This window comes from Sinocyclocheilus rhinocerous, unplaced genomic scaffold (genome assembly GCF_001515625.1).
Source record: "Sinocyclocheilus rhinocerous isolate Xijiao unplaced genomic scaffold, SAMN03320098_v1.1 scaffold77, whole genome shotgun sequence".
In the NCBI taxonomy this organism is placed as follows: Eukaryota; Metazoa; Chordata; class Actinopteri; order Cypriniformes; family Cyprinidae; genus Sinocyclocheilus; species Sinocyclocheilus rhinocerous.
Window position 1 is genome coordinate 1,650,227 of NW_015635045.1, and position 12,401 is coordinate 1,662,627.

At 37.6% G+C, this 12,401-nt stretch overlaps 2 protein-coding genes across 12 annotated transcripts in view; both read right to left on the reverse strand.

Annotated features, from left to right (window-relative positions):
• mink1 (misshapen-like kinase 1) overlaps nt 1-8,754 on the reverse strand; it is a 51,437-nt gene extending 42,683 nt beyond the window's left edge. For all 10 annotated transcript variants that reach the window (XM_016560622.1, XM_016560616.1, XM_016560617.1 and 7 more), the window contains exons 1-2: nt 7,300-8,754; nt 1,374-1,439 (exon numbers count right to left, since the gene is read on the reverse strand). In XM_016560622.1, coding sequence (XP_016416108.1) covers nt 1,374-1,439; nt 7,300-7,356 — 123 coding nt within the window. In that variant the 5' untranslated portion in view covers nt 7,357-8,754. The remainder of the gene's footprint in view (nt 1-1,373; nt 1,440-7,299) is intronic.
• A 1,032-nt stretch (nt 8,755-9,786) lies between these two features.
• The window catches only part of LOC107746406 (phospholipase D2-like), a 24,887-nt gene continuing 22,272 nt past the window's right edge, over nt 9,787-12,401 (reverse strand). For both annotated transcript variants that reach the window (XM_016560623.1, XM_016560624.1), the window contains 2 exons: nt 11,934-12,051; nt 9,787-11,535 (listed from right to left, as the gene is read on the reverse strand). In XM_016560623.1, the coding sequence (XP_016416109.1) occupies nt 11,311-11,535; nt 11,934-12,051 (343 nt within the window). In that variant the 3' untranslated portion in view covers nt 9,787-11,310. The remainder of the gene's footprint in view (nt 11,536-11,933; nt 12,052-12,401) is intronic.

Below are 12,401 nucleotides of genomic sequence, written 5' to 3' on the forward strand. Positions count from 1 at the left end.
TTTAGTGAAAGTGAAAGTGACGTGACATGTGGCCAAGTATGGTGACCTATACTCTGAATTAGTGCTCTGCATTTAACCCATCCAAAGTGCACACTAGACTTGTGCCGGTATTCGGTAATGCGATATATCACGGTAATGAATATGCACGATATTGTTATCGATATATCACGGTAATGAATATGCACGATATTGTTATCGATATATCACGGTAATGAATATGCACGATATTGTTATCGATATATCACGGTAATGAATATGCACGATATTGTTATCGTGGGCACTTCTAAATACCGTGAATAATTATATATTACAAATTATTCCGAATTTTGAATGCATTTTAAGAATACTTTTCCCATCAACTGGTCAAAATGCACAACACCGCTGTATGCTGCGTGAAAGACGCGTGCGCACTCTGATGTAAACAAGCGCGGATGTGAAGCACATGGCGGAACATGTGAGAGACGCTCTGGATGAAAGCGCACTTTCACTCTCTGACAGCAGATGGCGCTAAACTGCAGAAATAATAATAATAATAATAATAATAATTCATTTAAATGCAGCCGTTACCCCGGAAACCCTGTAAACAAAGCAGCTGCACTACTTTCTGTTTCTGAATCGTGTTTAAATGATTTAAGCAGTCATTCAGATTTGTGTATTTGCTATGATGTTCATCACAGTGCCAAATACTTAAATATTTAGACTTAATATGCTATTTATTTTCAAACTTTTTTTACATTTTAATCTGGACTACAACATGCCCTAGATATTGTTTGAAAGTGTTTTGATTCTTTATTGTTCGGTCACACTTTACATTAGGGCTTCATTAGTTAACATTAGTTAATTCATTAGTTAACATAAACTGCCAATGAAAAATTCTTTTGAACATTCATTAATCTTAGGTATTCTAATATTTAATAACAGGTTGTTAAAATCGAGAGTTGCAGCTGTGTTATTTAATGAGCTAACATGAACTAAGACTTGTATTTTTTAAACAAAGATTAATAATTTCTGTAGCAAATGTAGCTATTGCTCATTGTGAGTGTTAATGCATTAACTAAGGTTAACTAATGAGGTCTTATTGTAAAGTGATACCTATTGGTCTTTATAGTTCTTTTGCACTTTAATTTAATTTTGCATTTAAATGTTCAGTTATTTTTGTTATAAGAAAAAAGTTATTAAACCTGTTATACTGTATTATGACAGCACTTTTTTTAAACTTAATTTCAATACCGTGATAATACCATATACCGTAATAAAAGCATTAGCAATTAATCGCAACATGAAAATTTGATACCGGCATATCCCTATTGTGGAGTAACAATAGGATAACATTTACTCCTAACAAAACACTGCTGTCACTGCATCGGTCTTACCTTGTACACTTGTCCGTAGGTGCCGTTGCCCACGACCTCCACCAGCTCAAAGATTCCTGCTGGGTCCTGGAAGAGAAAGACCATTTTTAGAATGGTAAAATCATTCAATCATGCAAAACCTCCAAAGTGAAGATGATTTGGATTTAGTCTGCAATAGTTCTGTCTAATGCCAAAAAAAACCTTTGAGGCTTAGACCAGAAACATATTTTACGCAACAATGTGAATGCAGATGCCACCGCTTGAACAACTTACTGTCAACAAGCAGTCTAAACATACCTGATGTGTACTTATTGCATTGGTCTGGCAATAACAAGGAGAAGGTAGAGTTACCTTCAAAAGTCTGTGCCATTAAAATTTTTAAAATAAAAGTTGAATGTATTTTTCCAAATATTTATTTTTTAAATATATTAACAGAACTGTTCAAGTTCCATTAGGTAACCGGAATATTTAAAGGGGTCATATGTAGAGCCCGACCGATATATCGTTTATATTATCAGCCGATATGAGCCTGTCGCCGATATATCGGTATCGGCGAATATGCCGCCGATATGAACATTTTTTTTACAGAACATATAATGCAGATAAAATGCTTGAAATGGTGTAATTACTTAGTATGTCCACGCGAGATATCGGCCTTTTTTAACCCCCTAATATCGGTATCGGCCCCAAAAAACCCATATCGGTCGGGCTCTAGTCATATGATGCGATTTCAAGTTTTCCTTTCTCTTTGGAGTGTTACAAGCTCTTGGTGCATAAAGAAGATCTGTAAAGTTGCAAAGACTAAAGTCTCAAATCCAAAGAGATATTCTTTATAAAAGTTAAGGGTCAACCACGCCTACCTAAAACGGCTCATTCTAACACGCCCCCACGTCTATGTCACAATGTGGAAATATTAGCATAATGCTGCCCAAATGTGTACGCAAAGAAAGAAGGCATGGTTTCAGGAACAGCAGTAGTGTTGATTTAAAATAGCATCATATGACCCCTTTAAGTGGAATCAGTATCATTCAATCAAGTCGTGATGAAGTAGTGACAGATCATTTCATATCCTATTGTGACACACATCCAAGTGAAAAGGATTACTGAAAAATAAGATAAAATGTAGGACGGTGATTTGAACAAGAGCTTGAAGTCCACTGAAAGAAAGGGGTCGGGTATGAGCGATGAAATGAATAAAAATTTCAAGGTCAAAGATAAAATAAAACCTAGACTTTTTTGAGCTTAAAAAAAAATGAATACAAAATAAATTATGCTAATATTAGTTATATTTCCCCTTGTGGTAATGCTTGAGAATTAATAAATTGTGGTCGGACATTTCAGAATGCTGCAAGACAAAGCTAACATAGATGGAAACGTCTGAGTTTGTGTATTTGCACTGGGTTTTATCAGTAAGAACTTCACTCTCTGTTCTTTCTCAGTGAAAAATATGGAAACGACATCATTTGAAGTGCACAATGATCAAGAAAGGAAATATTTCATGTCTTCAATCAAGCTTATTTTGGAGATTATTTTTCTCTCTTACACAAATGGCTCCCTGCTGGCTCAGGATGGCAATGACAGAACCATTACCTGCTCAGCCATTTAGAACAAGACAAAGTGTCATGTTTTAACAAACCCCAGGGTTTAAAAAGGGAATTTATGCGGTATTGTCGTGTATTAAGAACCATTATGAAACTCTAGCAGCTTTATGTACCTCTTATGTGCGGCTTCAGCTGGGGCACGCAGCCAAAAACTAGAATGAGTAGAGGGTTAAAAACAGCCAGCGCAGCACATACACACACACACACACACACACACACACAGAGTGTGATTCAATATGGCCTCTTGTCGTGTATTAAGAACCATTATGAAACTCTAGCAGCTTTATGTACCTCTTATGTGCGGCTTCAGCTGGGGCACGCAGCCAAAAACTAGAATGAGTAGAGGGTTAAAAACAGCCAGCGCAGCACATACACACACACACACACACACACACAGAGTGTGATTCAATATGGCCTCGGTACAGCTCTGTGGGTGGACAAGGGTAACGTTCTTCCTAGCTCTCACACACATATACACACCACGATCATCTCGCTCTCATCTGCCTCCAACGACTGCAATCTTTTTCTCTCTCACTCTCTTCATCTCTCTTTTTATGTCTTCCTCTCGTTCTCTCTCAAAGAGATCTGGAGTGGCGAGCTGTAAGCGAGCAACACGCTCTTATGTGAAACATCAGTAAGAGGCCGAATGGAAATGAGAACAAACAAACAGAATTAAAAAAACAAGACAGTTTATAAAACAAAATAACATGTCATATCCAACATATATATTTTAGTGCCCTTATAATGTTCAACATGAGTTTACAATGATCATCAAAGGAAATTAGTCTATACTCTAGAGAGCATCTGTCTCAGGGAGAAAGAGAGATGACACATAAGCAGTGAAATGAATAAATTAGCTAATGAATAAGATGATAAACAGATAATAAGGCTTTCCCTGGAGAATAAAGGAGGACAAATTGAGAAAGGAATGACGGTGGGAAGGAAGGTTGGTGAAGAGGTGGCCTCTGACTTTTCAAATATTGTGAAACGACAGAATTTAAAATGAAAAATACAAGATAAATATGAGTCAGGGTATGTCGGTAAAAGTGTGATGAGTGACAGGACAGAACATACACTGCAGCATAGCAATGGAAAATATATGCCAATATATGCCAGTGTTCACTGAAAACCCCATATGAAACAAAGAAATGTCAAATCAAATTAGTCTACAAAACCCATTTGAATACAAACTGTAACTGCAAAATAGTAAAGTGACTGGCATTTTTGGCAAGGTGAGCTCATATCAATCTTATTCACATATATATGTTTGTATGACATGATCATTCTCATCAATGTGTTTTAAGGATTACTCCTTTCAAAGAACAGGAAATTATGCTTACATTATTACCATACATTGCTCATCATGACAACGTTACAATGTATGTCATGTATGATAAAAAAGCATCCAACATCATTATTTGATTATGCAACTGTATTAGTGTTCCTTCATGGATGTGCAACTAAGCTAACACAGCTAGACTACTTACTATCTGCTACATAAAATACCCTCATAAACCAACTTAAGGTTGGAAAATGAAAACAGTTGAGGAAATATTCTGAACAGCATGCAGCTATCTGACCAGAGATAAAGCCATTAGGCACTAAAGTAATGCCCATCAGATCCAGTATACGGTTATCAATATGTAAGCATTACATGATCAAGTTACATCATTAACCTGCAACCTCATGAATGCAGACACCAATAAACATTAAGAAAGATTTGCTCCTTGCCAGTGTACAGCAAACATCTGGCTTTATGCACAAGTGTTCTTCAGCTGCTTTATTCGACAGCTGGTTTTACAGTATATTAATCAGCCAATGACAAGCTTCTGTTAAATGTCAGATTTTTCTAGCCATGCATATTCGTTACTTTGTGTTTACCCAATAGCTAAGATCTTTACTATTTAATATTTTGGTTTCTGTTATGATGTCATTAGCATTTATGTCTCATTTACATAAGCAACCCAACCATCAAATGGCTGCTGTTATGATTATGTAATAGAGGCATTTAAATACGATTTTACAAAATTCAGGCACTAGAAAATAACTTCACCTACTTCTATGCCAAGTTTGATGCTCTGGCAAGTCTAATGTTATTTAAAAGTGATCCTTACAAGAACGGAAACTGAGATGACCACAGGTGAGCTGGAGAGCAGGTTGTTCTCAAGTTCAAAAACAATACAACGAAACTACAAACCACCTCGTTTGTGTGCAGTTCTGGCTAGAGAGCCGACCTCTTGTGATAGTCTAAATGTGTATATGACAGTGTGTGAGAGACGTGGTGTGTGGGTGTTATATAGGACAGCTATCAAACAATGAGCTCAAGTGAATCATCGTGCTCTTTCTCTTTCTCTCCAGGGGCAATATCAGATGCATCACACCCTGGAGAGCCGTGCCCAGGAACTCACTGTACCAACACACAAAGTTACGGCCAGAGCTCTAACGTTTATGGCTTATTCACAACCCCACTAACACACTTAACTGCTTAAGTGTCAAAAGAGGGATGGATTGGGTCCTTTACTGTTTACTTCAAGTCCACAAGGCTCAAATCAGTTGTTTAGGAAGGATGCATACCTCGGTATTCCTAAGCCACAGTTAAACTACCAGGGTTATTATAGTTTACTAAAACTAGCAGAAATGCTTTTGTTCATTGAAATAAAACTGGAAAGTAAAATATAAATATTAGATGAAAAATTGGAAATGCTGCCTTGGCAACTAACTAAATGACTGAAGTCTGGCATGCATCATCAGACAGAAATCTGTCATTTGAAAGGAAGACGATTTCGATTGAGGCTAAATGACAGGTCATAAGTGCCATAAGTTTAAGGTAAACTACTAACTGGAAAGAAATCAAACTAAAACTGAGATAAAACTAAAACAGAAATTAAAATAATTTAAACCTAAATGGCAATGTTTAAAAAATAAATAAAAATAACAAAACCACATAAAATTAATACAAAATTAAAATGAAAACTGAAAATATAAAACTAAATATAATTTTCATAAATATCAATTTAACACCAGACATTTAGTGAATGTTTTGATCTTTGTGAATGGCAGATAAATTTCCTTATCTATATGCAGGAATTCACCTCGTTAGTGAGCGTAATTAGCCCAAAGACACTGGATTAGCCACCTGCTAACATGCCACTAAACTAGATGACTAGATTAGCCTTCTGCTCGCACATGAACTATGCAGGGACTATTCTGGTATACAACATATGCTATCTATTCTGAGGTTTATATATACATGTTATTGTTCAAAGGTTTTGGGTCAGTAAGGTTTTTTTTTTTTTTAAGAAAGAAATCAATACTTTTTATTACGAGATGCATTAAATTGATCCAACGTGACAGTAAAGATTTATAATATTTTTATTTTCTTTTTTAACTTTCTATTAATTACAGAATCCTACAAAAAACGTATCATGGTCTCCACAAACACACTATTTTATTTTGTAATAACATTTTTTGAATATATTACTGTTTGTACTTTTTTTTAATCAAATAAATCCATCCTTAGTGAGACTTTAAAAACATTTTTAAAAATCTCTCTGTCCCCAAACCTTTGAACTGTGGTGTATGAGGTAAGAGATTAATTGTTGCTAAAACATACTAGGCAGGTTTCCTACTAAAACAGACTTTGGTAAAGGATTATCATCTTCTTGCCATGAAGTCTGGATTAATGTCAAGATGATAATCTGCCCACTTCTGCATACTAACTGGGCAACTAATTTTCTCCCTTCCCAAAACAGACTCAATTGTTGCTGTAAAAATATCTGATATATCCATTAACCAAGACTTTCCAGCATCTGGCCTGCATGGAATGTTGAGGGTTTTGTCCAATAAATAAAATTAGAAGCCATAAAAACTAACAGTCCACTGAATCATTGGATCACATTTGTATTGTATGTAAACACACAAAAAAAAGATGGCCTAAATGGAAAGCTACACTAATGTTTTGCAGGGTATTCCCCATATAACAAGAGAGCTATTCTAAGATTACAAAGCAAGCCTATTCAGTGTCATCACTTATTTGCAAGGTAGGCCCTCCCAAACCACAACTGTGCGTGTGAGAGACAGAGAAAGCTAGACTTACATATACACACATACAGAAATACATAAACACTTCAGGCCTGGATTATTAGATAACACAATACAGGCCCACGATTTAACTGCTCACAGAACATAATCAATCACGAGCTAGTAAACCTTTAAGATTATTACTTAAAAGCACGCTGATGTGTTTACACTATCCCTCATAACCCATAATAATGGCACTGATCAGGCTATGATTTGTTTGGGTGTGAAGGCCTCTGGCAGGTGCAGGCAGGTGAACAGTAACTCACCCGCAGGGCGGCCAGGTCGATGTCATCCAGACTCCGCGTAGGTGCGTTTTCTGACATTTTTTACAAGATTTCTGAAGGAAAATTCAAAATAGGTACTCCAAAAGTGCAGCTACGACTGCGCTATTATTTTTTATCACAATGTTTATTTCAAGGGACAGTTCAGAAAAACTTGTGAGCTCCCTGGAGAAACATTTGGCTCGTCCCCGCCGCAACCCGTTTAACCGACAACAGCTGCAGGATTTCTGACCATAAAATGTTTGTTTCTTCTTTACCGGAGAACAAAAGGTTCTTTAAGGCCAAGTGATCCGGTTCTTCAGGCGAACGTTAACCGTAGAACACCGAGAAATACCTAGCGAGCATTTATCGATGATAAAGGCTGAGGTTGAGCCTATAATCCTGAAGATTGCATGGCAACATTTACATGAGCTCGAGTCAGATGTGCCACACAGCGCTTCGTTTCTACACTCATTTTGGCAGCACTGCGTAAATTAAGCCAAGCCTACCTCTGTCACAAACCGTAGATTAATATATACACGAGCCGTATAAATAACAAAATAGGTAAATCAAGAGGCAGAACTTCGCGGCAAGTCAGAAGCCGAGCTCCTAATCAGCGGCGCTCGTGATATCCGCGTCAATCTGTCTCTGCCGTCATGTTACGGAGCAACCCACGCACACGCCTTAAACAGGATTTCTGTGTGGATTTCGATGTCACTGCTCGGCTCAGTGAATGTCCACAGTTTTAAAAAGTCTCTGCAATGTGTACAGGATTGAAATGCGCAGTCCTTGTGTCAAAAACAAGAAGCGTTTACGTCGAATAATATTCCGCCCGCCTGGCAAACTTTCATCCCCTCCTGCCGTCAGTCAGCGGCACCTCCCGGTTGTGCGCAAAACCTCCGCCGATTTGTTGGAGAGAAAGAGAAGGGGAAGAACGGAAAACCATAAACAGTTCCTTGTTTTCAGCCCGGACCCTTTATGGCAGCGACTGGTCACGATGCATACATAATATTTATTATTATTCAGATATTCCCTAACGAGTCTCCTCGGGAATCAACTTTGTCCTTTTGCTTGTAATGTTGTATGTTTTGATGTGTCAGATTGAACTTCTCTCTCCTGTCTTGGTATGATCCTATTCCTACTTCTGCTGTCTGTGGTCGGGATGTGACGTCCCTCCTCTGCAAGAATACTGTTTTCCAGCCACTTTCTGTTTTTTTTTTTTTTTCTCCCTCCCCTGCACTCCTCTCCCGTCTTCCTGGAGTGTTGAAGTGCTACGGCGCTGCAACAGGGACAAACTACCTTAATAACCTAGTTACAATGGAGACAGGTTGTACCGGGGTAAAACCTCCCTAACTATTGCAACATCACATTTTCCCCCTATAATTTACTTTGTTGACTTCTATTGTCTTTATAGTAAGTTGACCTTTTATAGTAATTTCTTTAATTACTTACCGTTCACCTTACCTAAGTCTAACCCTTTTTAGCACTAATTTGTTAAGATATAATTTAGTATGTTTATTAAAGGGATATTTCACCCCAAAAGTGAACATTCTGTCATCATTTTCTGACCTTCATTACTGTCTTTCTACTGTAGAAATATGTAAAAAAAAAACATACTTTAGTAGTATCTTGTTTTGCGTTCAGCAGGGGAAACAACTTCAGGTTTGGAAGGACATGAGGGTGAGTAGTTTACGCGATGACTGAATTTTCTTAAAATATTTCCTCCCTTAACTATCCCTTTAAGTGGGTTTCATTATCGTTACTGATTTGTTTTTCTTTTAATATACTTGGCTTCTATAATAGTCTCCCTTAAATTTTGTTTTCACTTAATTTATTTATTTCCTTTTCTGATTGATCTCGTGTTCACAATTTAGTTGTTCGCTCTGTACAGTGACCTTGAGTTTAAGAAAGGTGCTGTATAAATAATTTATCGTTGTTGGCTAGTCCTCACTAACTAGGCAAAACTTCACACACACTTTGTAGTACAGCTGTCTTTGTAGGGACATGCCATAGACTTACATTGTTTTTGTACTAACCAAAAGATATTTTCTATCCACAAACCCAAACCTACTCAGAGAAAACTTTTTTTTTTGCACTTTTTCATTTTTAGATGAACATCATGTAGTATTTTTTATGTTTTTCCCCCATCCTTGTAGACATTAGGTCCCCACAGTGGAGGATAAACCTGTACACACAAACACACACAAGACAAAGCATCTTATGTGAATTAATACATTTATTCAAATGGAGAACAGATGGAGGAAAAAAATTATTGATTGCTCACTGGTTTACAAACAACTGTGATATGTAATTTATAGTCATTAATCCAAAAATAATGTTGTACATTTAGGGGGAAAAAATCACTTATTAACCTTAGTCAGGGTAGCACCATATTTAATTTCTGACAGGAATGAAAACAAGGCTGTGAGGGAAAGAAGTACAGTGTGTTCAATTGATTGTACTGTTGTTTAACAAGCAATTTGTTCAGCTGACAAAAAAATTAATTAAAAATCGGTAGACAAAAACAGCTTTTTTTTTTTTTTAAATAGTGAGTTAGTTTTAAAAGAGTGCATGCCGTTGTAAAGACTGTTCACAGCATCATTTTCATCTGAAGAAAATTCAATTTGGCATCTACCCTAAGTAAGGCCTATACAGACGTCCAAAAGTTGTGAAAACGCATAGTGTTAGCCAAGATTCATGTATTAGTAAGTGAGTTCTGTATGCTTTCTAAATAAAAGCAATTGTATGTACATGAAAAGTATAAAAATGTGCAAAAGCAGATACAATAATATGCCTTGACAGGTATAGAGATTTAAAAAGATCAGAATTGTCACTTCATAAAGGTGATTGCTTGATGTGATTGGAATGTTACAGTATATTAACGGCCGTGTCTCCAGTGGTCAAACCCTAAAACATTCTCTTCAAGTGCAGGTGAAGTCACCTATAACATTCTACAACATTACACAGGCAGATTAGTGATTGTTTACAAAGTGGGGCACTGACAAAATTAGCATTGCTTATTTAGCCTCCAGTGTGCTCTCTACTTGTCAACACCCCCTCCAAAAAAACAAAAGTGGAATCTTCTGGGCCGCTGACATTATTACATAACAATAATTTCTCCTGGTTGTCATGGAGATTGGGGGGGGGGGGATAAATGTTGAGCTGAGACTCCCCCTGAATATCTCACCATGTATGAAGCCCCACCTGATCCCTGCTCCGTAACACTCCCCCTCTACCTGTTTAAAAAAACATTACATAATTTCTCTGACAAAGTATGCCAGCATACCCCCCGCCTTGACGGGCACACACACACAGTTATCCATGTTTTTACGGTTTGTCTATTTTTTCCTGCTTCTTCTCAATCTCTTCCTGCCTCTTTCTTTCGTTCTCTCTATCTCTCTCTCAGCAGCCAAGACCAAGTCAGCTCTTTATACCCGTCACCATAACAACCACAAATGTTCTGACAGATTTGCTGCCACTGCATTGAGAGGTGTAGTGCACACAAGAAAGAAATAAAGAGAGAGGGAAAAGAAGGTAAAGCAGCACCATCCACCCACACACATTCACAACAATAAATGTACGTTCTGTTCTGTTCATCAAAAATACTCTCTCTCTTTCGCCTTATTCGCTCTTCTTTCCTCATCTGATATGCAGCACTTTAAATCCTCGGCCATTTTAAATACTCAGATCATGGCATTCGTGGTCGTAATGGGCATTTGGGGAGAAGACTAATGTCATTTCATCGTATCTTCATATAATTAGCAACTACACTATGTGATTCTCCTGGTATAAGCGCGTCTATCTTCTTATGCAAGATCATTTTGTGTTTCTACACTAATTTGGGTTAGTGTTCAGAGCTAATCATTCATTTACTACCATTACTTTAGTCCAAACCAAATTGGACAAAATGTGTGGCGGTAAACCACCATAGCTTCCAGCTTAGTTAGCAGATGTGTGATATTTTAAGCTCTGAAATCTTCCGTTTCACTGGCACACTTCACTGGATACTCTTCCCTGCTATGTCCACACCTCCATAGGAACCATTCGTTCTTTGCTTTTAAGAGGTGGGAGAAGGTACTCCTCGCACAGGAAGTGCAGCGGGAAATGGACCAGGATGCCCTGGATGGCCTGTAGTTCTTCTTTGGCTTTCTCCGGGTCGGTAAGACTGAGGTTTTGAGCATTCACGTGTTCCTGCAACTCACGCAAGTTGCGGATGGAGTCCAGTGGAAGACATCGGAAAACCTGCACAGTGAAGAAAAGATACTGCAGTACAACACTGGCCTAATATTACAATCCAAGGTTTTAGAGCAAAAACATTTTGGATATTCATAACTAGTACATGCACCCACTGGGATCTCTGGGATTAGAGTTGTGAATGTAAATATATGGGTAATGATAGCACAGAAGTGTATGGGAGTGGTGCTATTGTCTTGAAGGCTTTACTGCAGGACTACTGCACAACCTGCAAATTACAGTAATTGCAGGTTTTGCCATAGTTTAGTCCCACATTGAGTGCTTTTGTATCAATTCAAATCATGTACAGGGACTTTAAATGAAAACCTTTAGTTAAAGACATCAGGTACATAAAATGGCACAGTGGGAGTGTGGAATAAATCCAGAACACATGCTATGTCCCTCACCTTCTCATAGATGATGGCATTTGTTTGGGCGATTTTGTTCCAAACATCGTTGAAGAAATTATCACAGACTGGATCATCAATGTTCAGATTGGGGTCAGATTTTGCTCCGAGAAGTACGCTGAGGAAAATAAGTAAATAATAAATTTATAATTTATACAGGTACAGTTTAGTAACAAAGTATTTAGAGAAGTGGTTCTTGCCATTTGACTCTTTATTGTCCAAGACAATATTAAAGGGATAGTTCACCCAAAAATGAAAATTCTGTCATTAATTACTCACCCTCATGTTGTTCCAAACCCGTAAGTGTATTTAAAAATTCTTCTCCCCCGAGTTAAGTCTTCCGCCATTTTGGAGAGTACCCAAGAGCGTATTCGACGTAATCAGCGTTGTTTACGTTCGGGGGAGAAAGCACACGCATGAACGTAATCTGCGTAATCAGCGTTGTTTACGCTTAGGGGAAAGCGTGCG